At 44.3% G+C, this 22,758-nt stretch overlaps 2 protein-coding genes across 7 annotated transcripts in view; both read left to right on the forward strand.

The window, feature by feature from the left end:
- LOC122376560 (dedicator of cytokinesis protein 7-like) overlaps positions 1-22,758 on the forward strand; it is a gene marked incomplete at its 3' end in the record, with an annotated part of 48,120 nt that overhangs the window by 16,416 nt on the left and 8,946 nt on the right. The window contains exon 3 of the mRNA XM_043356462.1: positions 15,014-15,213. Coding sequence (XP_043212397.1) covers positions 15,014-15,213 — 200 coding nt within the window. The remainder of the gene's footprint in view (positions 1-15,013; positions 15,214-22,758) is intronic.
- On the forward strand, positions 760-14,333 carry LOC122376559. 6 transcript variants are annotated; one of them, XM_043356458.1, is made up of 10 exons: positions 761-881; positions 8,506-8,613; positions 9,244-9,377; positions 9,630-9,791; positions 10,244-10,417; positions 11,194-11,293; positions 11,852-12,002; positions 12,333-12,547; positions 12,751-12,865; positions 13,590-14,333. In XM_043356458.1, the coding sequence occupies exons 1-10, from the start codon at positions 879-881 to the stop codon at positions 13,931-13,933; spliced, it is 1,506 nt and encodes a 501-aa protein (XP_043212393.1). In that variant the 5' UTR covers positions 761-878; the 3' UTR covers positions 13,934-14,333. The 6 variants fall into 6 exon arrangements, 3 of the variants coding, with proteins under 3 accessions (XP_043212393.1, XP_043212395.1, XP_043212396.1); XM_043356460.1 differs by lacking the exon at positions 761-881 and adding an exon at positions 3,432-3,528; XM_043356461.1 differs by lacking the exon at positions 761-881 and adding an exon at positions 5,878-7,467.

The raw sequence follows: 22,758 nt of genomic DNA on the forward strand, positions 1-22,758 counted from the left end.
AAAAGAGTATGAATGAATAAAAAGAGTAGCAGTATGAACAAAATAAACATCACAGAATAGCGATATCGGTGACCTAAGGTCACGTCAATTTTGCGACCTCTTCAATTACCTATAAGTCAACGGGAGAAAACTAAAAGGCGCCTTTTTGGACGAACGTCTGAGGTCATATCAGGTAGCGAAAGGTATGCAACAGTTTTTTCGGTTATAACTTTTGATAGAGACATGCTAGAGCGATGAAAACACCTTTGATGTCTCAAGCTCGACGATACGAATCGACTAATATGCATCACGAACTTTTTCCGGTCAGGTCATGATCTTAGGTCAAATTTCCATTAATTTTCGTATAAAGCGACCTTCTCAGATCATACTATAGGTAGTTTATTTGATGCGCTTGACCAGAGAAACGCGATTCTGGTGAAAGAAAGCTCGAGCAAGTTTAGAGCCAAAAGCTACACTGTAAAAAAAGTTTACAAACTACCGTGTTAATTGCTCAACAAAAAGATAGTATTAAGACACACAAAAGCTGAAGATAGCAATGAGGTTAGTAAACGGTTTGTATGTAAGCACATTTATTTGTGGTAAACAAACATATAAGTTACAAAACTAAGCCAAGGTGTGTCAACTAGTGGTGTGTCAGCAAGCACTATGCGTGTTTTATACACTATATGCCACACTTACGCAAAACGTGTTTTCGAACAAACTATACATAGCAGGGGACACTAACATACGACCTTTTGTACAACATGTACCTTTGTGCTAAAACACACTTGAAGTTATTTGACAACTGCGGTGCAACTGCGTCACGTCCGCCATGTTTTTTCGGCGCGCGTCCTTTGGCTTGTGCGGCTTGTGCTGTGTCCGCGTCGTGCGGGTCTCTGATGGTGAGTAAGGTGTTGCCAGATATAAATTTGATGTAATTATGCTTCTGTGTTGTATGCCTTGAATTTTGTCAATCGATTTATCTTTATTCGGTGCTAGTGATAACCGTGATGATGCAATGAATGTTGTGTGAATGAGGGACAGCATTATGACCACCAACTGTATCTTAGCAAAATATAGGTTAAAATATAGGAATTCTATAGGTTATTACTGAGGTTACTAGGTTGCTGTAGATTATACTTTGATACAGCCCCCTAATTATTTAATTGCACATGAATAAGGTGGCCCAGTAAGACAAACCCGACAACTATGTCTAAGGACAACTCTAGTAAGATCTGTCTAACGCATTTCAGGTGGCCTTGCAGTCATAGGATAACCTTTATTGGGCAAAAGCTGCCCATTTTTGTTCACCTAAAAATATTTTTTATTTAAAATTTCTTTACGTTCTTTCCTGTTCAGTGAAAGTTGAAATGGGCATCATTTTCTGAAATTTATTGGTAGGGTCCCAAATGATAATTTTTGCAACATTGAAGCATGGGAGTTGCAACTTGCCACATTCTCAAAATGAATGATGAGAGTCAATTTAATTCAGGAAACAGGTTAACTCCCCTGGTTCCGCCAGTGTATAGCTGGAATGGAACTTGCATATAAAGGCAATCATTTAAGTATTCGGTTCCAAGGTACAGGGGTGGCAGAAGGTGAAGCACAACAGGGGAATGTGCCACACAAAATTGTGGCTGGGGCACCTGGGTCGAAATTTCCAATAGTACCTTACCTTTCCGCTGTGGCTAGATTAGTTATATCTATTGATTAATGTTAACCAATGGTGTTAACTTCAATAACCACCTAAAATAGCCAGAAAATTTACACCTAAACCAAATTATGAACACTGATGGGTATAGGCACATAGCTCGGACAAAATATAACCAAACCTAACCTAACCAGACCTAACCTAACCTTACCTAACCTAACCTAAACTAACAAAACCTAACCTAAACTTACCAAAAATACACCTACAACCTACATTGGCAACCGAAAGCTACTTGTGCCGTTATTGAAAGTAGACTAAATTAACTAATAACAGGAAAATCAGCATTTAATTAGCTTTTTGATGTTTGCAAATAACTAACAATGATATTTCACATCGAAAAACACCTATACTATACCTACATTTTTACTAATGTTGGAACAGGTACCGTTGGAACTTTTCACTGACACCCGACATTTAAAGAAGAGCATATGGAATGGAAGATGAGTTACCGCATTATTGCAGATAAAATTGTTAACATTGATTTTCTTCTATGGGGGTTTCAATTCTTGGGGATGCTTTTCTATGCGAGAATTAGATATTTACTTTGCCCTTACATCCTGAGGTGCCTTCCGCGGTCCGCCAGTGGCCCGGGAACGTTTGAAAAGTTGAGGGGGCAGGTTAAAAAGTTGAGGGGGCAAAAGTTAAAACTCAAAAGTTCTATATTTCTTTCTTTCCATGCAACGCCATAAGGCTAATGTTGAATTTTCCCGAAAGTTGGAGGGGCGCTGCCCCTCCAGTCCAAAAGTGGGAGGGGCAAATGCACCTGCTGTCCCTCCTCTTCCCAGGCCTATGCCTTCTGCTGCTGCAGCTTAGACATGTAGTTTAACTACCCACTGACTAAGAATGCAGTTCACATTGCCTTACTTTAATGGATCACAAGGTGAAACTCTTGATTATCACTTGTCTAGATATTAAGTAATCCAGATACTTTTGATATCGATCAATAGAGCAGCTCACACTTAGTGTGTGCTGTAAAATCTGACATGGGAGATGTGTTAGGCAAGGGAAAAGCAAATATTTTAGGCCCACCCCACTTCAGTTGGGAAAACAGTAATATGTTCCTTTTTTTTTAAAGCTTCTAGCAGGCTTTCGTAGCCGCCGTTTCTAGTCGGAATGTAAATTGGCGGAAATGGCCAAGATAGGCCAAGGTGAAGGAGTTTATGCCCTGGTTTATGGCGGGCAGCATTTTTGGAAATCTAGAATAAAAATTACGATTTTTTATTTGAAACAAATAATGTGAGTTACATTGTAGGTTTTTGGGCAAGTCACTGTAGTATGAATCAACAAATTATCTTCCAAAATAGCAAGAATGCAAAGCTCTCCGGGTTACCTTGGCCGTTTTTCCGCCTATTATATTTGGGCTATCTCGGCATTTTCGACACTACCGCGGGTAACTACTGGCCGCATGACCGGAGATAGGCCTGTTTATCTTTAAGAATCAGTAAAAAAGGAGATTTGTTTGTACAGTGGCTTGCAAAATTAATTTTTGATAAGTAAATCCCTGGCCTAAGACCTATCCCTTTTCGCAACTAGCGAGTAGACCGCATCATCAAACATCCGTAGGTTGTAGTTTAGATATAGTTAGGTTAGGTAAGGTCCTGTTAAGTCTGGTTTAAATATGTTTATTATTCCCATTTTACTGTTTAAACGACATTTAATAGTATATTTCATAGTTTTACTGATATTTCCTTTTTGGTCTTATGACGTCATTATTGCCCACACATTGCATATGTAGTATTTTTCTTTTGTGAGTCATTTCATCCTTGATTAGGCGCGCATTGTTGGCATGACCCCGTTACGAGAAGATTTCAATTTTTGTCGATTTTTATAGATTTTAGGTGAGTTAGTTATCAAAGTGTTTAATTTTTGATGTTCTGTGAATAATTGAAAGCCATCAAAGTGTGATCTAATGCACTGAAAGCCATAGGTGTGGGAACAGGGGGGGGGGGGACGGCCGGGCCATCACCATGGCCCACCCACCTTTCAGCTACGTTACAATCAGATCGGATACTCAGCTCGACTTGCCCCCCCCCCCCCCACACACACTTCTCAAAACGTTCCTACACCTATGCTAAAAGCCATTTTTGGAGGGTGGTGTTATTTTCCAAAATTTGACAAGGCCTTTTCCGTCCCGATTTATGGAAGTTTCATCCCTATTTTTGGAAAATGCCCTTCTATTTTTGGAAGAGCATACTAAAAAAATGGAAGCTTCCAAAAATGAAACAGATGGCCACTGCCACTGTTTACCCAACTGATTTCCAGTCTGCAAAACATGGCAGGGAGCTCGACAAGATTTTCAGGGCAGACAAAGTCCTGCCCCGAATCAGAATGCTGAGTCCAGGGGTAGCCCAATTCCTGCCCCTAATGATGCAAATAATGTAATGATATAATGATGTAGGAAGCAGTGAGAAGCTGAGAAAATCACTTCCGTCAATTTTTTAAACTTCTGCACCAGATTTTCCTGCTTCTGCCCCAGTATTCCGGAAACCTGCCCCTATTTCTGCCCCGACCTGCGGTGTCTGCCCAGACAAGATCTCGTCGAAGAATGCCACATTTTGCAGACTGGACCAGGACTGATTTAGTGTGGTGATCACCCAGCTATATCACTATTGTTAGCAGGATGATTGGTGTACCTACCTATGTATGGATGGATGTATGGATCAACTTCATGATTTGCCAGCTGATTTGGTTATCAGTATTGTGATCAGCCAGCTGACAGCCTTTTCAAAAAGTTGTTCAGCCAGCTGACTGCATAATCATTTTCATGATAAACCATAGGGCTGTTCGGGTGCTGCAAAATATTTTGCGCGACTGTGACATCACACTTGTATGATGTCACTGCCCATCCCGTCGAGCAAAATCTTTCGCAGAACGCACCGAACACCTCAACATATTTTGCGCGAGACAATCGTGCCGCTCCATTCCAGCAAGCAGCGACGTAATAACTAATGAAAAACTTCACCAACCCATTTCCAATTTATGCACCGACAAAATAACACCAAACACTGCATAAATTCACTATAGTTAACACTGCACACTTCGCCACTGTACGTTGTCTGCGCCAAGTCTGCACCACTTTTGCCTCCTGCATCCTGAAATTTTAGGATGCGCGAAGCTGAAAGATTTTGCAGATGCCGATGTCACACATGTGACGTCATACGGTGGTGGGCGGAGCATAAGGCCTGAAAGGTCCCTACTGCGCATGCATGCTGCAAAATTTTACAATAGGATGTGCGGGCCGAACAGCCCTCATCATGGAGGGCATCTTTTCCTTATCATGTTTTTGATTGTGTTTGGGATCTGGCTACAGGTGACATAACCTTTGTGAAATTTTGTGATTTTCCAAAAGTGCTGCAAAATAGGCGTAAAATGATCACATTTGTGATTAATCACATTTGTGATTTCCTCCCCGTAGTTTGCCCAACTGAATCATAAGTCATAACAGGCTTTCCTCTTTTCAGGCAACTGTAGAAGTGGTTCTGCGTTGTACAGTTCCATTATGTCTGTTTTCTTCTAGCTCAATTGCTTTGTTTTGTCAGCATATCAATAACCACTTCAAGGATAAATCTGAGAACTGCAACTTTTTTCTCTGTCCGCGTTGTACACAAGGGTTCACAACTGGACGTTACTGGCTGAGACATTATGAAAGAACCCATGCTGTCAAGCAAAGTACGTCACAGTCGCACAAAGAGAAAGGAAGGCAAAGTCTGGAGGAGTCACCTTCAATCAGTACTCATTGTCAGGAAGAAGCTGAGGTTGAGACTGAGGCCTGGTGCTTGGATGATCAGGGTGAGAAAGGCTCTACAGCAAAAACTGAAGACAGTAGCCGGGAGAAAATAGCACGTTTCTTGCTTCGATTGCAATGTGAGCATGGGATGTCACGGGCTGCAACATCTTTCGTGGCTAGTGAGATAGGAGAAATCGTCGACACCGCTCTTAAGGAGCAGAATGAGAGCAGAGCATCAAAGTCGTCTTCAGTTAAGCAGGCTTGTGAAGAGTTTGCAAGCGAGTATAAATTGAGCAAATTCTGCCATGAGGAGCTCTGCTACATTGCACCTACGACTCAGATCCTTACCACAGGGGGTGGTGAATTCCAATCCAGCTATCAGTATGTGGATGTCAAGAAACAGCTGACAAGTCTCTTGGAAAATGGCAGGCTGGAAAAACTGCAAACGGGACAGATTGGTCAAGCTTGTGCTCTACTTTGATGAATTTGGTGTGTGTAACCCTCTGCGGAAGAAAGCATCTGATTATAGTCTGGGTGGTTGCTATTTTGCGGTCGATGAGGGCTTGTCAATGTCGGTGCTGAGTGACATTCATCTCCTCCTACTATGTCCTACAAAACTCATCAAGCTTCATGGTTTGAACACAGTCATGAAGCCTGTGACAGATTCCCTGTGTGACCTCTTGAACAATGGCCTGGATACTTGTGGCACTCATTTTGATATCAAAGTGGAGTTTGTGTGTGGTGACAACCTGGGAGTGCATAAGATGGCGGGCTTCCAGGAATCATTTTCGTCAGGGCAGCGACCATGCCGAACATGCCACGCCACAAATGAGGACTTTGGTACAAAGCTCACAGAGCAAGAGCTGACCCTTCGTACTGAGGAGGAGTACCAAGAAGAGCTGAACATGTGTGAGAATGGAGACAATGAGGAATCTCGAAAAGCATTTGGTATCAACTCAAAATGTGTGTTTGATGAGCTGAAAGACTTTAAGGTCACAGAGATGTTTCCACCAGATATCGCGCACGATCTGTTTGAAAGTGGCGTAGTCAATCATTCCTTGGCTCTGGTGCTATCATACCTGATTTTTCAAATCAAACTCTTCACATTCGCCTCAGTTCAAAAGGCTATGAAATCCTTCTCATATGCGAGAGTCGACAAAGCGAACACTCCTCCCATGCTTCAAGCAAAGGGGCGCAAAGTGCTCGTCAAAGGCACTTTCAGTCAGTGCTGGACTTTCCTCCGAGTTCTCCCTTTCATGATCGGTCCACTGGTCCCACCAGATCAAAAGGCGTGGCTTCTTGTGACCGGTTTGCTTTCTCTTGTACAACTCATTTGTGCTCCACGTATGGACGGTGAAATTCTTGCAAGAATGCAACCTTCAGTAGAGCAGTGGCTGCGTGAGTTCTGTGGAATGTTCCCGGACTTCAAAATCAAGCCGAAGTTCCACTACTTATTACATTACCGGCACTGGGCAGCACAAATTGGTTCCTTGAGGAAAGCTTGGACTATGCGTTTTGAAGCTAAACACCAGCAGTTCAAGATCTACGCATCTCGAGCACACAACACCAAGAACATTTGTAAAACCCTCGCAGTGCGACACCAAGAAGCGGTAGCTGCATGCGAAGGAAAGCAAAAGAAGATGATGGGGAAGAAATGCAAGCCATGCCTAGTTACAGGTGCATTCGGATGGGAGGTGGATGACCGAGCTACGTACACCAAGATGGCAGTGCTTGCGGGACAGAAGTACTGCGTCGATGATGTGCTGATCGTGAGAAACCCGGCTGCTTCAAGCTCAGAGAGCTGTGATCTTCTTCGCGTAGCATATTTTCAGTTTGATGCAGTAAACCATGTCAAAATCATCGGTGACGTCTTGAGGGCGCTTTCGTTTGATGAGCACTATATGGCATACCGTGTGACTAAGGGCGAGATGATGATGATCCCTTCTGCTTGGATTTTTGACCCCACTCCGCTGGCTACTTATTCAGTGCAGACCGCAAAATACGTGCCCCTCAGGTACCAGATACCAGGTCTCCGAATCACCTCTGAAAGGTGAGTAATCTGTGCATTTTGCTTCAATTTGAAGTATCAGATTTACTGCGAACTCGCGACTGCTTGTATTGAGCAGTATTGCAGCTATTTGCTTCGCTGTTATGGCTATTGTGAGTGCAAACTTACACTCACTCGGGTCTTACACTGGCTCTGATATCTGACATGTAGCTAGCGGCCAGTTATGTGGCTTCCACGCGTCCATGGTGTGAAACTATTGCATGAACGCACGTGCACACACCGCCCCTATATCTCGGGAACGGATGAGGCGATTGTGCTCAAATTTGCTACGAAGGTAGAGACTGATCCGACATGCAGCTTCGACAACACTGGGGGCGTCACTGCACGTGCTTACCCCACCTCCTTCGAGCCGGGTCTTGGCTTGAATAGATTCGAGGTTAATTGCTGAATCTTTTTTGAGGATGGAGATGCTAGTTCGGAGCATTGTGTTACATATGATGATGAAGATGATTAGCCAGATGCTCATTATTCAGGATCAAAATTGATAGAATAGTTGTATTACGTTTCACCCACGGGGCTTCTTCGGATACATATGACAAACATATGTATCCGAAGAAGCCCCGTGGGTGAAACGTAATACAACTATTCTATCAATTTTGCTCCTAAATAATGAGCATCTGGCTAATCATCTTCATCATCATAATTGCTGAATCTCCAGTCGTTAACTTCTATCCGACATGACGCGTGTAAAATACTCTGCAAAACCTCTCTTTTGCTCGGTCGTGCACCGCTCAGAAGGCGTTATATGGTTATAAAACGTCGTTTTCAGCGTTCTGGATGACATTCAGAATCGGCATTGTCTCAGCTTTTCAAATAAGCTATGTCTGTCTTTTAGGATTGGGATACCCGATGTTATCCAACCACCCGTGAAGTGAGCTGTGCAACCCACGTGTCTAATGTGTGCGTAAATAGTAAACCATGTGCTGTTTCGCTTGCTGTTTCACCCACTCCATGGCTATCGATGATTTTAGGACATTGTAGTTAGATAATTAATGTAACCACTTGTCATATTTTTTTCAGCGGTCAACGATGAAGGCGCTAGTAAACCATCGAAGTGCTGCGCGCGTCTTCGAATTCGAGTCTGTCCTGGACCTTGTTCAAAAGGTTCGAGCGTTCTTCGGTCTGCAGGTTAGTTTATTGTTTGTTTGTTTGTTTGTTTGTTTGTTTGTTTGTTTGTTTTTTTGGAAGAGTGACGGAATAATTTTAGTTAACGGTGGGACTCAATGTCGTGTTTCAAGTAAAAGGCTGAAATAACGTTTTTTTTTTTGCTCACAGACCTTAAAATATAGTACCTAATAGTATTTTGTACTATATTTTAAGGTCTGTGAGCAAAAAAGTCCATATTATGGAAAGTATAATACAGCGGCCTTCGTAAAACAATACCATTCGGAGAAAATTTAATTAATGACATTAAAAAAAATATTTACACAATTTGTTTAAGGTAATGCAAAGCCATATACCTACGTAAACCATAATGTTAAGCTGCTGAACGAGGCTCAGATTGAAAATAGGCTGATGTGTTGGAAATACATAGTCTGTCTCAAATGCAACATCAACCATTTACAGCAGCTGTTGTCAGTAGTCTAACAGGAAAGAGAAGAGTGCAACCAAAGGCTCTATGATTATGCGTAATGATTGAGTATGAAAATGTCGGATGTGTTTGCCTATCATTTCCATCCCCCTCTCCACCTTGGAGCGACTAATGTGTGTGGTCTACTCCCGACCTGGCTACGAATGAGGTACATGTTTTGTCCCCAGGGTGGCGAATGGGATCTGGAGATCTATGATGACGACTGGTCCTCGTGGGTCCTGCTGAATGAGGAAGATGCGATAACTGGTGCTCGGCCTCGCATCAGGACCGTCATGCGTGGCGATCTGGTTGTTCTTGAAAGGTAGGACATCGATCTCTGTTAAGTTAGGTTGTTTTGAGAAATAAAATGTTGCTTATGCAGAATGCAGTTATAAAACTCTAAAAGAAAAAAAAAAACGCCCATAATCATTTGCAACTGAATTTGCTCAGTTGCGTTCGTAAGTATTGAACAAGCTCGGCCTATGAATGTTTGCGTAGTTGGAAATTGTCCTGAAAAAAAATATGTTATCCTAATCTGGTATTGTATCAAACATCTTCTCTCATCCATTTTCAGCACTGGGACGACATCCACTTCGTCAGTGGTGGTTTCGCAGCTGGATACACCGGAGCCTCCAACGTCGCCCGAACTCCGTCGATCAGGGGAAGACGCAGAGATCCGGCCGAAGTCGGGAAGCGACGCTCTGGCCGAATCTCAACAAACCGCAGGAGTGTCTCGGTGAGTCTGTCAGGCTGACTTTGTCTTTATGCGTTTGGAATTAAACCTTTCAGCGCTTGTTTAATCGGGTGTGTCGAGTTTTCATCGTTATTTCTACATTTATTTTAATCGAATGAACCACAGGCCTCTATAAACCTCAAGAGTTCTATGAATGAATCTGTATGAAAAGTTACGTAATTTTATATATTTGTTAGTAGATCGACAGTCTTCCTTCCCGCGGATCGCTGCGCCGAACCGTGCCACCCAATCCCAGCTTGTCCACCAGTTTGGTTGCCTGTTGCCAAAATGCTCCTCAGACAGGTGACCACTGGCACTGACATCTATTCCGATCGCGAGGATAGACTATACTGCGCCGCGGCAAGACTTCGACTGTGGTGACTAGGCGCAGTAGTCGGTCTCTGGTGCGGCGACCCACCAGTTACTAATGCCATTTCGGTTCGTTTTCTTCGCAGGATGGATACTATGGAAGTCCTGGATGCCATGGAAGTGATCCGGTTTGACGACAGCCAGCTGAGACCTGGACTCCTCGAAAAGCTTCGAAGCAAAAAGCCCGGCTCACCTCTGACCAGGACGGAGTGGAGCGAAGTGACGACAGTCATCGTGACGTTCGAGAAAGCTTGTAACAGGTATCATCCCCGTAGATAACGTGGTGTTGTTGTAGCGCGGGTTGAGGACATTGAAGTTAACATAAAATACTATTATCATGCATTTTTTGGTACATTTTTTATTCAGCCCTAGCCGTAACCCGCGCCGGGCCGGTACTCCATTTGTAACACAGCGGGCCGCGGAGCAGGGGGTTTACACCCCCCGTCTAACTCGACTCCTGAGCATCGTTGAGACAAGCGATAGGCGGCGTTCGAAAGAGCGTTAAAAACCAGTAGGAAAGTATTTTTGTCATGTTTTGGTCAGACCAAAAACTAGGTCACCAGAGGTCACCGAGGAAAAAATGTTCTTTTTTACTTTTGATAGTTTTTCTTCAATAACTTTTGATCCAGAAAAGATAGAGGCATAATTCGCACGCCATTGTTCTCAGCTCGTCAAGGCGCGTTGAATGATATATAATATGACCTCAAAAGGTCAAGTTGAAAAGTTGACCTTAGGGCAAGGTTCATCTCATTCGATGCGCATTGACGAGACAAACACAATAATCGTCGAACGGAGTTTATCTCAATTCAATCAAAAGTTATTGCACAAAAACCGCTTGTGACCTCAGGTGACCTCGGATGACCCAGTGACACCTTCCTGCCTTCCACCTTTATGTCGGTTTTACTGTCTCGTGTGGTGTGCTTTCATGTTTACATATTTCCTTTAAATGATGTCTTATGTCTATGCCTTGCCCTGAAAACTCCTGTTCTAGCGTCTCCAAGTCGTTAAGCTCTCCCATGCCCTTTCTTTTTCCAAGCGTCCTGAACCTTACTCATGCTCGGTACATGGAGCTGGCTGACCGCGCCCTTGTTCAATGGCCGGCGCTGCACTTTGGGTGCAGCCCGAAACAGGCACTGGTAAGCACTTATTGCGTTGCTGTTTGATTCCATCAACTAATAGAAAATGACATCGGTCCAGGTCCGGGACAGTTCGTGAACTTATCTAATCGAACTCAGCTGAATATACTGAACGGAGGCACTTAGTCACCATGTCCTGAATTGGAAAATAGGTAATTGAACTGAACCTCAAGTAAAGTCGATCTGAATGAACTGAACTGAAGCGTTTGCGAACTGCTCCGGCCCTGGATCTGGCCATACTTGTATGTATATTCAGGGCTGCGGAGTCGACCAAATTTTAGCGACTCCGACTCCGACTACGACTGCGTCTTGAAAAAATCGACTCCGACTCCAACTCCGACTCCGACCCGCCCTACTTTGACATACCTGCATGACCAATGTTTCTAAATATGGGCGGCTTCTTCGCACTGGTTTAAATGCGGAGTCGAAGTACCATTTAGTTCAGTCTCCGTGTGAACCATGCATTGCCTCTATATACCAGCTGCAGTGGATGTTGAACGCCCTTAACGTTACATCTACCCTTGGGTTGTAATTTATGCACTGCTTTTCCTGTCTCAGTCGCAGGTCAAAGCAAAAATACAATGGCGCGTAAGGAATGAGAAGCGACGAGACGACGGAAGTGATGCCGAACTCCAAGCGTCATCAAAGAGGTTGTCACGCGGAAAAACATTCAAGGGATCGCGATATGAAGGATTCGAAGGCTACAAGGGTAAGCATTGGGCATTGTGAAATGCAAGACAGCGATGTAGTATGATGTAGTACATGTGACTGATAAGCGACTAGTGGTGAATATTTTGCCCATCTGCAAGCTTTGCATTGCATATATTAAAGGTAGTGTGCCACTTTGCATTGGCCATATGAAGTTATTGGCATGGGCGAAGAGAGCGGTCTCTCTCTCTCTCTCTCTCTCTCTCTCTCTCTCTCTCTCTCTCTCTCTCTCTCTCTCTCTCTCTCTCTCTCTCTCTCTCTCTCTCTCTCTCCCCTCCTCCCCCTCCTCCTCCCCCGCTGGCTCTAACATTTCGTATGAACATTTCGACAGAGTACCTTCCGCCTATGCCGGAGGAAGACGTTCAGCATCTGAGAAACCGCCTCTTGAAGCATCTACACGAGGCTAACCTGACGAGCGAAGGCAAAGCTGAGCGAGAGGCCCTGATCAACTCGACGTTCGCAGACAGGCGCAGGCATGTGGTGACGCTCCGCACCAGCATGCGCAAGCTTTTGGAGCTGTATCCAATCTTGCGGAACCCAGACGAAGTAAGTACTAAGTATGCCTTGGAAGTTGTAAAATTGTCATTATATTCCTACTCTCTAATTCCATAAAATGTCCCCTGTGTGTTGCATCGTTTCGGCTTTTATTCGTCGCCCACCATAGCTTTCTGACGTTTTCTCATCCATGGAGGATTCTATAATATGACTTAACTGTCCTCTAATTATATTGTTGATACCGGTTGTTCCAGATCTGGCGTGAGCTGGCCAAACTGGAGGGGGAGACGGAGTCGTCTAAGCTTGGTGACTACAGGCGCCGCCTGAGCGACTTTCTCACCGCCATCCAACTGATCACAGAATGTCAAGGTAAATACGGTAAACCATTCACGTCAACTATTGCCCCCCCCCCCCCCCATTACGACCATGCAAGATTGCTGCCGAACTACTAACCTATGGGCGACGTGAGACACGTCTCTGCTCATTACTTTCAAATCTAGTACCTAGCAGATGAATGAAAATTAAATTCAAAATACTACTCTGACTTGTGTCGTGTGCTTTGTCTGTGCATTGTTTATCCTTGTTTTCAAAACGCTCTTAACTAGTTAGGTTTAAGCGTGCAAATTACTCTGTGACGCCTGTTTCTCTCGCTCGCTCTTTCATCGCCCATGAGGTGGCTCACGGCTGTTTATTTGATCGAATTAACAGTGATATGGTCAAAAGCAGCCAGCTAGTTCAGTATGCGTTTCATAAACGTGACACCTCTTGGGCTCGTTCGTTCATCGCCGAACAGGTGTTATACTGACATTTGTGCTGTTATACTTCAGCGACCTTTATTGGATTGGCGAATCACTTGATCCTTGACCTGACGACCAGACCAGTTTTCACATGACCAGGTGAAAACTGACCCTCCCCCCCCCCAAAAAAAAATAGATATCAAAATTTGTGTTGTTAGCGGCATGGTCTCGAAATTCGAGGCCTTGGTGGCATTTTATACGATATCCGTGAGATCGGAAGACCTCAAGCAGCTAGCAAGTAGCAGTGTTATACTGTTAAAGGTAAATATCAGTCTGAAAATTTACCTCTATTTCAGACACCGACTGCGTGGAGTCTCTCCTCTACTACCTAGACGCGAACCCCGAGGACATCTTTGAGGGATCAGGAAGCGCGCCGCACTACCAGGTCAACGACGACGGGTCCATCGGCCTTTTCGTCGAGGGGGTCTGCTTGACAAGGTCGGTGGACCGGAGCAGCAAGGCTGATCTCCTGCTTCTGTGGGCAGCGATTTTCCCAGTGTTCAACCAGAAGTGCCCCGTGTCTAAGGCTAAGAACGCTCTGATATTTATCACGGTGAACATCTTTGAAAAGGGGGGCAACCAAACTCTTTCCAACCGTGTCCTGGGACGAGTCCAGCGTCTCAAGCAGCTCTGTGCGTAGCTCTGTGAGTAGCTTAGAACGGAACCTGAGAACGGAACGCCTTTGCCGCTCGGCTGTTAACACTTTCAAACCGTGTGACACGTCCAGCGTCTCGAGCAGCTCTGTGAGTAGCTGAGCACAGAACTTGATAACGGAATGTCTTTTCCGCTCGGCAGTTAACCCTTCGAACCGCGCCCTGGGACATGTCCAGAGTCTCAAGCATCTCTGTGCGTAGCTCTGTGCCTATAGCTTAGAACGTAACTTTAGAACGGAGCGCCTTTGCCGCTCGGCAGTTTCCTACAGAAGATTACTTTTTTAGGTTCATTTTTAGTACAATAAGAGAAATATTACTGTATGCAGTTGTAAGCTTGCTGAAAGGAGCTTGAATGCAGTTTTGAATAAACATGTTTGATGAGTTTAATTCGATTCGTTTTTTTGGGGGGGGGGCGGCTGTGAAAAGAGGTGACTAACACGCACATTAGTTAAGTTACACGCCTGTTCTCAAAAATGCATTTAGTTTATTAACACGCACAGCTTAGTTAGCTAACACGCAATATGTGTGTTTTGCGTACACGCATATAGCTAGTGAAAAGTGGCCGTGTGACAAACACATGTGTTACCTAACACGTCTGTAGTTATTAACAAAACACACCGATGATAGTCAATAAACACGCTTACACGGCTTATCTTAGTAACCTGGCAAATATTCGAAAACTAGGAGGTGTGTTTCAAAACACGCTATTCAACCTTTTGCGTGTAATTGAAAACACACTTAGTCATGAAATGCGTGTTTTGCTTACACGCCTATGGTTAGTGAAAAGTGGCCGGATAACTAACTAGTTGGTAAACTTTTTTTACAGTGTATTGCAGAAAATTGTTTCTGCAGAATCGTCTATTTTGGCTGTTTATGTCCCCTGCAGGCTAAACCGTGGACCTTACGTGAAATCTGAGGACATGCTAGCGGAAGAATGTTAAAAGAACGTTTGCGCCGTTCCGTGTCGCTGTAGGGCTCTATGCATTCCTGAGCCATGCACCGTGGTTTGTCAAAAGTTGTCGAAGTTTGACGGCGGTCTGAAGGTGTGTTGACTTTGCTCGCTGCAGTGGACGGACCGGCGGCGGCGGCAGCGGCCCAGGCACGCAGCGGCGCGCTGTCGCTCTGGTGCGCAGTCTGCTGGCCTGGCACGACGCCGACCCGCGCTTCCAGGAGCAGTGTGCGCGCGCACGCGTGGCACTCCTCTATCTGCCCCTGGTGCCGATCGTGCTGGACAGTCTGGATCAGATGTTTGGATGGGGTGCAGCAGGTGAGTTCTGCGCCGAATCGACATTCATAGCCAGCAGTCGAACCGTAGCAAAGTTTCGATTGATATTGTAGTCGATCAGTTTGTTACACCCGATGGCGGCTGTGTATGAATTTTACACTTTTTTCTAGCCCGGTGACGGCTGTTGAATAATACAGCTAACAGTGTTTGGGTGTCTCGGCGATAACTGTTGTTAATTACAGTTGCCAAATTTCCCTGCCGCACTACCGGCATGTCGGTAATTTTTCACTACCGCAGGTTTTTTTCGTGGTATCTGGCATGTCTTGCCGGTAGCATGCCAGTATTTTTGATTTTGTACAAAAAAGTATCAGCATGTGATTCAAACTTTGGACACTCAGAGGCTCTCAAATTGTAATAACAGCAATATTAGCCACTGCAAAATATATTTTCTGGTAGAAGTTGTTCCAATGCTTATAGTGATGTCAATTTCAGAAATTTTGGAGGCCGATACCAAACCGATGCCGACCAAAACCACTGAAAGTACGAGTATACCGAAACCCAAACGATTTTCAGAAATAGGGGGAAATACCGACTAGGTACCGAATTCAGGGAATTAGCAAACAAACTCTTCAAACTTTCTCAAAACATACGATAAGCATTGAAAGGTAATACTTTAAAATAAGGTAACAATAACAAATCAGGGAATCTCTAAATTGTTTGCATTGCAAAAAAAAAAACACTTATAAATATATTGTGTAACTATTAAGAAATATTCAGGTCAGTTATTTAACTGGGATGTGGGTTCAAGTCATCTGCATGAGGTGTTTCGACAATAACTTGAACCCTGAATCTCATTCATGCCTGAACCATCAAACCTTCTTCCAATTCAAGTCATTCGAGTCCGGTCAAGACAGGGTTAAGTGTGTTATCATGATCCAAAAATGTTAATCGTTTAATTGTTTTTTGAATGACCTCCTTACAAAATTATACTTTTCATTCATGTATTTTTGTTTTAGATGAATTTTCGGCCACGGGCCATGATCACATGAATGCCAAATATAAGAATATTGGAAGTCAAAATACAAATTAGGTACAAGTCGAATCATCGTCAGTTTCTATCTTTCTACTTTTCGCGTGATAAGAATGACAGGCACTTTCACACTTGGTAATGGGTACACTCAAGTAATCGTTACATTCGCACATATCTGCATGGAAACATGAAAAAACACACTTAACCTCATCCTATCACTATAAAGGTAACACTTTGCTTTCCATGATACACATTTGGCACAAAATACTTGGGTATGAATTAATGACTTATGAATGTCCGTCATGATGTCTGCGGCGAGTGATAACAGCTACAAAATGTGCCAAGAAGATATGTTTCGGTTGAGAATCGGTCTGTGTTTGCGAATTTGGATAGATTCACATATTTTTCTGTGTGGATGGTCACTTGTCTTTTGCAGGATTTCTACCGATAAAGGTGTGTTCCCTGAAGTGTCAAGATACTCCTGATGAGTGGCGGTAAAATGATCTCCGATGGGCGTATCCGGTGTTTTGTTTTTAGCGTTTCTAAGGTGTTCGTTAAATCGCAGCCTGATGGGTCTTTTTGTCTCTCCTACGTATGTGACATCCTCCCCCCTTTGCACAGCGCACAGGTGATTTTGTAGACTACCCCAGAAGTTAAGCATTTACCTTTAAGACCAGACTCACAAGCATGACATGTCCGTGTGCCAGACGGGCATTGTGGCTGAGAGAAAGCTGAACGAGTTAGAGCGCTTTTGAGAGTTTTAGTGTTACGCCATGCTACGCGTACGTTTAGGCCTGACTTTTTAACGATGGATTTCACTTTGGCGTTTACAGCTTCATCAATGTAAGGAAGAGTTAAGTATCCGTCCAGAGAGTCGGGTTCTTTTTTGCGTCGAGAGGGTTGCCCTCCTGCATCTGAGTCCCCCCTATAGCTTTGTGCGACCTCTCTGTGAAGTCGTCGCACGAGCTGTTTCCGGTAGCCGTTGGCTTCAAATAAGTCCTGTATTTTTTGACAGGAGCGGGAGGTGGCGGCTGTATCAGAGGACACTCGCATAGCCCGTAGGAACTCTGAACGTATTACAGCCTTTTTCGTGGCCATTGGATGTGATGAGGTTTGGTGAATGATGATGCCTGAATGATTGGGCTTGATGTACAGTTCTGTTGAATATTTGAAATTGTTATCTACCGTTACTAGCGTGTCCAGAAAGGCTACTTTACCAGAAGAGAAGCTGTCCTCAAGAGTGAATTTGATTGTTGGATGAATTGAATTGAGATAGTCAATGAAACTCAGAAGGTTCTCGCGACCGTGTGTCCACACTCCTATGCAATCGTCAATGTACCTGCCATAGAAATCTGGTTTTAGAGACGCGTTTCTGATGGCGCTCTGCTCGAAGTGGTGCATGAAGATGATGGCCACAGGAGGGGCCACTTTGTTCCCCATGGCGATCCCCACTTGCTGTTTGTAGTGGTCGTCATCGAATCTGAAGGTGTTGTTCTCCAGAACGTGAGTCAGAAGTCGTGTGACGTCCTCCGTGGATAGACCGCACAGGTCGATATCATCTTCATGCTCCGCTAGAAGCTCGGCGACAGCAGATACAGCATCATTGAGAGGGATGCTGCCGTACAAGTTTGTCACATCTATACTGAAAAGTATGGCGTCTTGGGGCAGCTGGTGCTCTGGGTACTGCTCTCGTAGTCGGCGAAGATACTCATCTGTGTTTCTTAGATGAGCAGGTATCTTGTCGAGAAGTTGGTTTAAGATTCGCTCTAGTAGCCAAGACGTTTTTTCAGTGGGGCCACCGCAACTGGAAATGATGGGTCTAAGAGGGACTCCTGGCTTATGGTCTTTGGGCAGACCATAAAAGACCGGCGTTCTCGCGTTCGTTGAAGTCAAGTCCTTGATGAGTGACTCTGGAAGTTTATCTTTGCAAGTTTGTTTGAAGATTTGTTTCGTCTTTGCTTCGTTTTTGGCTGTGGGATTGCTCGAAAGCTTCTGATAATTAGTCTCATCATTTAGAATATCTCGCACTTCATGTGATCATGGCCCGTGGCCGAAAATTCATCTAAAACAAAAATACATGAATGAAAAGTATAATTTTGTAAGGAGGTCATTCAAAAAACAATTAAACGATTAAAATAAATGCCTTACATTCAGCAAGCACTTAACGAATTAAAAGATCCAAAAATGTTGACCAATTGACAATGATGGGCTATACCATTAATGTAAACAAACTCCTGATACCTACATGGCCGTGTTCGGGTCCGCGCAAAATATTTTGCAGAGTGTGAAGTCACATATGCGATGACGTCGGCCGCCTGGCTCCGCCCCCTCTCCGCCGGCACGCAAAGCCGAGGGCCACGCGACGCGCGGCGAACCGTGGCGCGGATGGACTGGTGGGTTTCGTTCAATACCTGAGTAAAATGCGTTCAAATGTGGTCAATACCAATGTGCCACTGAAAAGAAAGATAATGATAGCAAAAAAAAAAACACCATACTAACCACTTGCAATCAGAAATATGAGAGGGTAAACTTTAATCTGGGCCACGTTCGCCTCCTGAAGCTACTATTTTCTTCTTGCGCAAAACTGAAAGATTTTGCTCGAGGTTATGTCACACGTGTGACGTCATATGCCGAAGGGCGGAGCTTAGCACCCGAGGACCCCAACTGCGCATGCGTAGTGCAAAATTTTACAATAGGATGCGCTGCCGTCCCCTACCCCGACCAGGGCCTCGGCCTGTCGGGAGCAAAATTCAAAAAAAAAAAAAACACATTCGGCGACTAGGCTCCGACGGGTGCGGACGTGTTCTGCCACGGTCCGCATTAGTTAGGTTGCTCCGATCCGAATTGCGCGCGGGTTGGGTTGTTTCAAACAACAGACCGGTGCATTTCCCTCCCTTTTCCATCATCTCGTTTATTCAAGTCATTATTTCGCTTTGTCTTCTAAATTATAATATTAATATTCACATTCTCGTTCAGGGGCGGCGGATTCGGGGGGCAGGGGGGCAGCTGCCCCCCTGGCAAACTCGTGGGGGGGCAAAAGTATCTTTTTGCCCCCCCCCCCCATAATTTGTGACAAAACCTAGACAAGAAACATATACCTGATTATTCTGTTCGATCATCTGAAGATGTAACCAGATGCCCATATACTTTATCATACGTTGCCCTTCTTAAATGACAAGTGTTCGCGTTCAATTCACGTTTTCCTCTCTTCAACCTAGTTTTGGAGACATTATAAGCGTCAACGTGACGCAGCGGCAACCCAGGCCTTCAGTGAACGTTTACAGGGGCGTCGGATTATCGGATAGGTACGGAGCGGCAGAGGAGGCATCGTTCCCTAAGAAACTTCTGGAGGAGGGACAAACGTATATTCTTGCCCCTCCATAATTTGTGCCCTAAACATGAGGAAATTTCCATAGCCTGATATTGCAGCTATGCGCTCCTACAGTTTGTCCAACGGTGCCTTTTGAATATGTGTAAATGCTAACCCTGGCGGCCAAGGTGTTTACGCCTGTGGTCGCCGGGCGCCCCTCCCCAGCACGGGGCCGTCATTATCCCTTCCCTTCTACCTCCTACACATTAGATTAAACAACTGTAGGGGTTTTTTCCCTGCGCTCTTTGGCTTCAGCGCGGGGTTTTCCCCTTTGCAATAGGCGTCAGGTTTTTTGTTATTTAGGACTTTTTCCCTGACAATACACCCCACACCAGTACACTGACACCTTAAACAAGTGTATGAATATGTGATGTAAATAAATGTTACCGTTTCTTCATCTGTGTTTTTGTTCCGGCTTTTTCGGCACTTCGGCAAAAGTAAGTTCCCCATTAGATTTGCTCATACACGCTAAGGATAGGCTCCCACGTTGCTATTGCTTCCGGGTTCACGTAAACCGGCTTAACGTAAAACTTTGTTCCTGGCCAAAATTGCCAGATGTTATGACCCCCGGCTCCAGACTGGCTTTAGGCTGGCGGAGCAAAAAAAAAAAAAAGATGCGCTGCCCGAACACGGCTCAGTTCAACCCAAGTAGCGATGGTGACGATACTGACGCAGCCAATTTTTCTTCATAAACAAATGTTTAACACAACAAATCTTGATAAATAATTACTTACGAGGCACACTGATAGATATCAGACACCAATGTAATGATATCGCGATGAAAGCTAAGTAAAATGTCCATATTTTACGGAATCATTGACACGTGTCACGTGTCATCTCTTCCACAATGGCAGCCTTGATGGCGGCGGCTACTTAGGGCCGCCCCACACGAGTGCATTTTTCATGCGGTACGGTTGCGGTGCGGCATGATGCGGCACGTCGCGATGCGGTGCGGCACGTCACGATACGGCTCAATGCGGCAGGATGCACCGAGATGCGGCGAGATGCGGCTGCCGCAAGCTTGCCGCATCCAGGCCGCATCGGCGCCGTACGGCGTCGTCTCCATGGCAACGGCATAAACAAATGGCGCCCTCTTCTTTTCTTGGCATAATGGTTAGCAAACTCGCTTCGCAATGGGGTTGGGAACTCGATTTTTTAAGAATGCATGAAAATGATCAAACTATTTTCACAGAATTTACGGTGCATACCATTGCCTCATAAAATCAATAAGCTGAGAGAAATGGGGGAAGAAAGATAGGAAACTTGTTTTGAAAAGTTCTTGAAAAAAGATGCTCTTGATGCTGTTACGTCACATGTCACCTTCTGCGGTTGACAAATAATGGCGCATCTGGCGCACCACAGATTACATGTTATGTCAATGGGTGAAAGATGTTGTTTGCTTCACTCTGCCATTCGCGCTGTTTTTAACTTTAAATTATGCTAAAACATTTACGGATGAAATGTTCAGTGTCAAAAATTGATGTGTCTGCCGTGTACTATATTCCCACTTAACATGAGCGCGTGATAAACATTTTATGTACCTCGAATTTTCAAATGATAAAGATGATGAATCGGAGGATGCTGAAAAGCAAAAGCTCATTTCAATATTTGGACTACTTTACGATTAAAATGTTTACATTCCTGTCATCTTATTGATCATTTATTTGTTCTTTTTTATGAAAATAACTTAAGGCGTTGAGAACCGAGGTAATTTCTATCTAACGTGCCTTAACTTACCAGCAACAGCAATCTATCTACGCCCTACGGTGGCAAGGGAGACTGTGAAAGAAGCGTAAGATGGATTCTAAACAATTCTTTTGTGATATACTGAAGGGCAAAGTGCAGAGAAGAGCGTACAAGTCCTGTTTTGTGCCAGGCTGTTGCAGTAGCACTTATGAAACTCCGAAAACGATCTTCGTTCATGTCCCGAACAACATTACCCTGAGGAGATGATCGTCTGCTATAGCAGGAAGAGCTGATGCAAGTACTTTGAAATCCACTATCAAGTCGGTGCTGTTGTTGTAATGATTACTGTGAGGTGAGATATTTTGTGCAAGGGCTGAGTGTAATGCCCAGGAAATGACCTCCATTCGCCCCCTGACCGGTCAGGGTTATAAAATTTGAGTGGATGGCGGTCCGTTTGGGGTTCAGATGTCAATTGTATTTTGTTACTGTCAAACAATACATGTTATGCTGGCAGCGAATGTGTGTAACGTCGTTTTTCGAAACAGAAGTTAGAACTGTAACGGCAGAGTGCTTGCTGGTCTCATCGTAAGTATTGTAAGTGTTGTAAGCAAAAGCATTGTCAATATTGTAAGTATTGTGAGCATTGATGTATGGTAGATATCACCTCACATGATCTCGGCTCAGATAACCCTCTCCGGTGTCCCTGTCAGTAAATGGCACCTGGATCATTACAGATAAGATAACTTGTCATAATTCTTAAAGAATTGGGTGGTTTTGACTCGTTTACTCGAGGTGCAGGTCGCATTTCAATACTTTTCCATCGGCTTGCAATGTAAAGGTCACGGCTCTGACCTAACCTCAGGTCACAGATCAAAAATTCTGAGATATACAAACGACACATACTGCAGGTACTGTTTTGAAGACTTGATGAGAGGAAATAACTTCGTGAAAAACTCAAGCTCTGACGTGTTTGCAAACTTTTCTGAGGTGGGGTCAACAAACCCGCTCTGGTTACCTGACCTGACCTGACCCGGCATTTTTTTTTTTTGCTGAGATGTGCGCAATGAGCATTTAGGAAGTCACCAAATATGAGCTTAATGTCTCGCGGCGTTTGGCAATTGTACAAGAAAATCCTGAAAGGTCTCCCCGTCCGAAATAGGGTTAATGTGTATATGAAGAGTTGCAGATGCCAAACATACCCAGATCTAAGACTGCAGTTCCCAGCGCCGCTGCAACGTTTTTAAAACAAACATACATAGGACATACAAACATGTTTATTTGCATCTGTTTTGGATAATAGCAACTCATGGCGCCATCACCCGCGATAACTGTTAGGATTTGAGATATATTTTTATTTAGGCCATTAGTTTGGCTGTAATGTTTATTAATATTAGTTGGGCGGAGTTGGGTAGTTTTTTATTTAACTTGTGGTATGTTGTGCTGATTGCGGGTTGTTCAAACCTTTCAAATGTAAGGACCTTATTGAACTCAACCCTACCCC

Source organism: Amphibalanus amphitrite, unplaced genomic scaffold, assembly GCF_019059575.1.
Source record: "Amphibalanus amphitrite isolate SeventyFive unplaced genomic scaffold, NRLGWU_Aamphi_draft 002199F_arrow, whole genome shotgun sequence".
NCBI classification, from domain to species: domain Eukaryota; kingdom Metazoa; phylum Arthropoda; class Thecostraca; order Balanomorpha; family Balanidae; genus Amphibalanus; species Amphibalanus amphitrite.

What these genes read in the sequence shown, in the direction of transcription:
- LOC122376559 (XM_043356458.1), top strand. An exon ending in GATCTGGTTGTTCTTGAAAG is followed by an intron (nt 9,378 to 9,629) that starts GTAGGACATCGA and finishes ATCCATTTTCAG; the next exon opens with CACTGGGACGACATCCACTT. An exon ending in ACTGATCACAGAATGTCAAG is followed by an intron (nt 12,866 to 13,589) that starts GTAAATACGGTA and finishes CCTCTATTTCAG; the next exon opens with ACACCGACTGCGTGGAGTCT.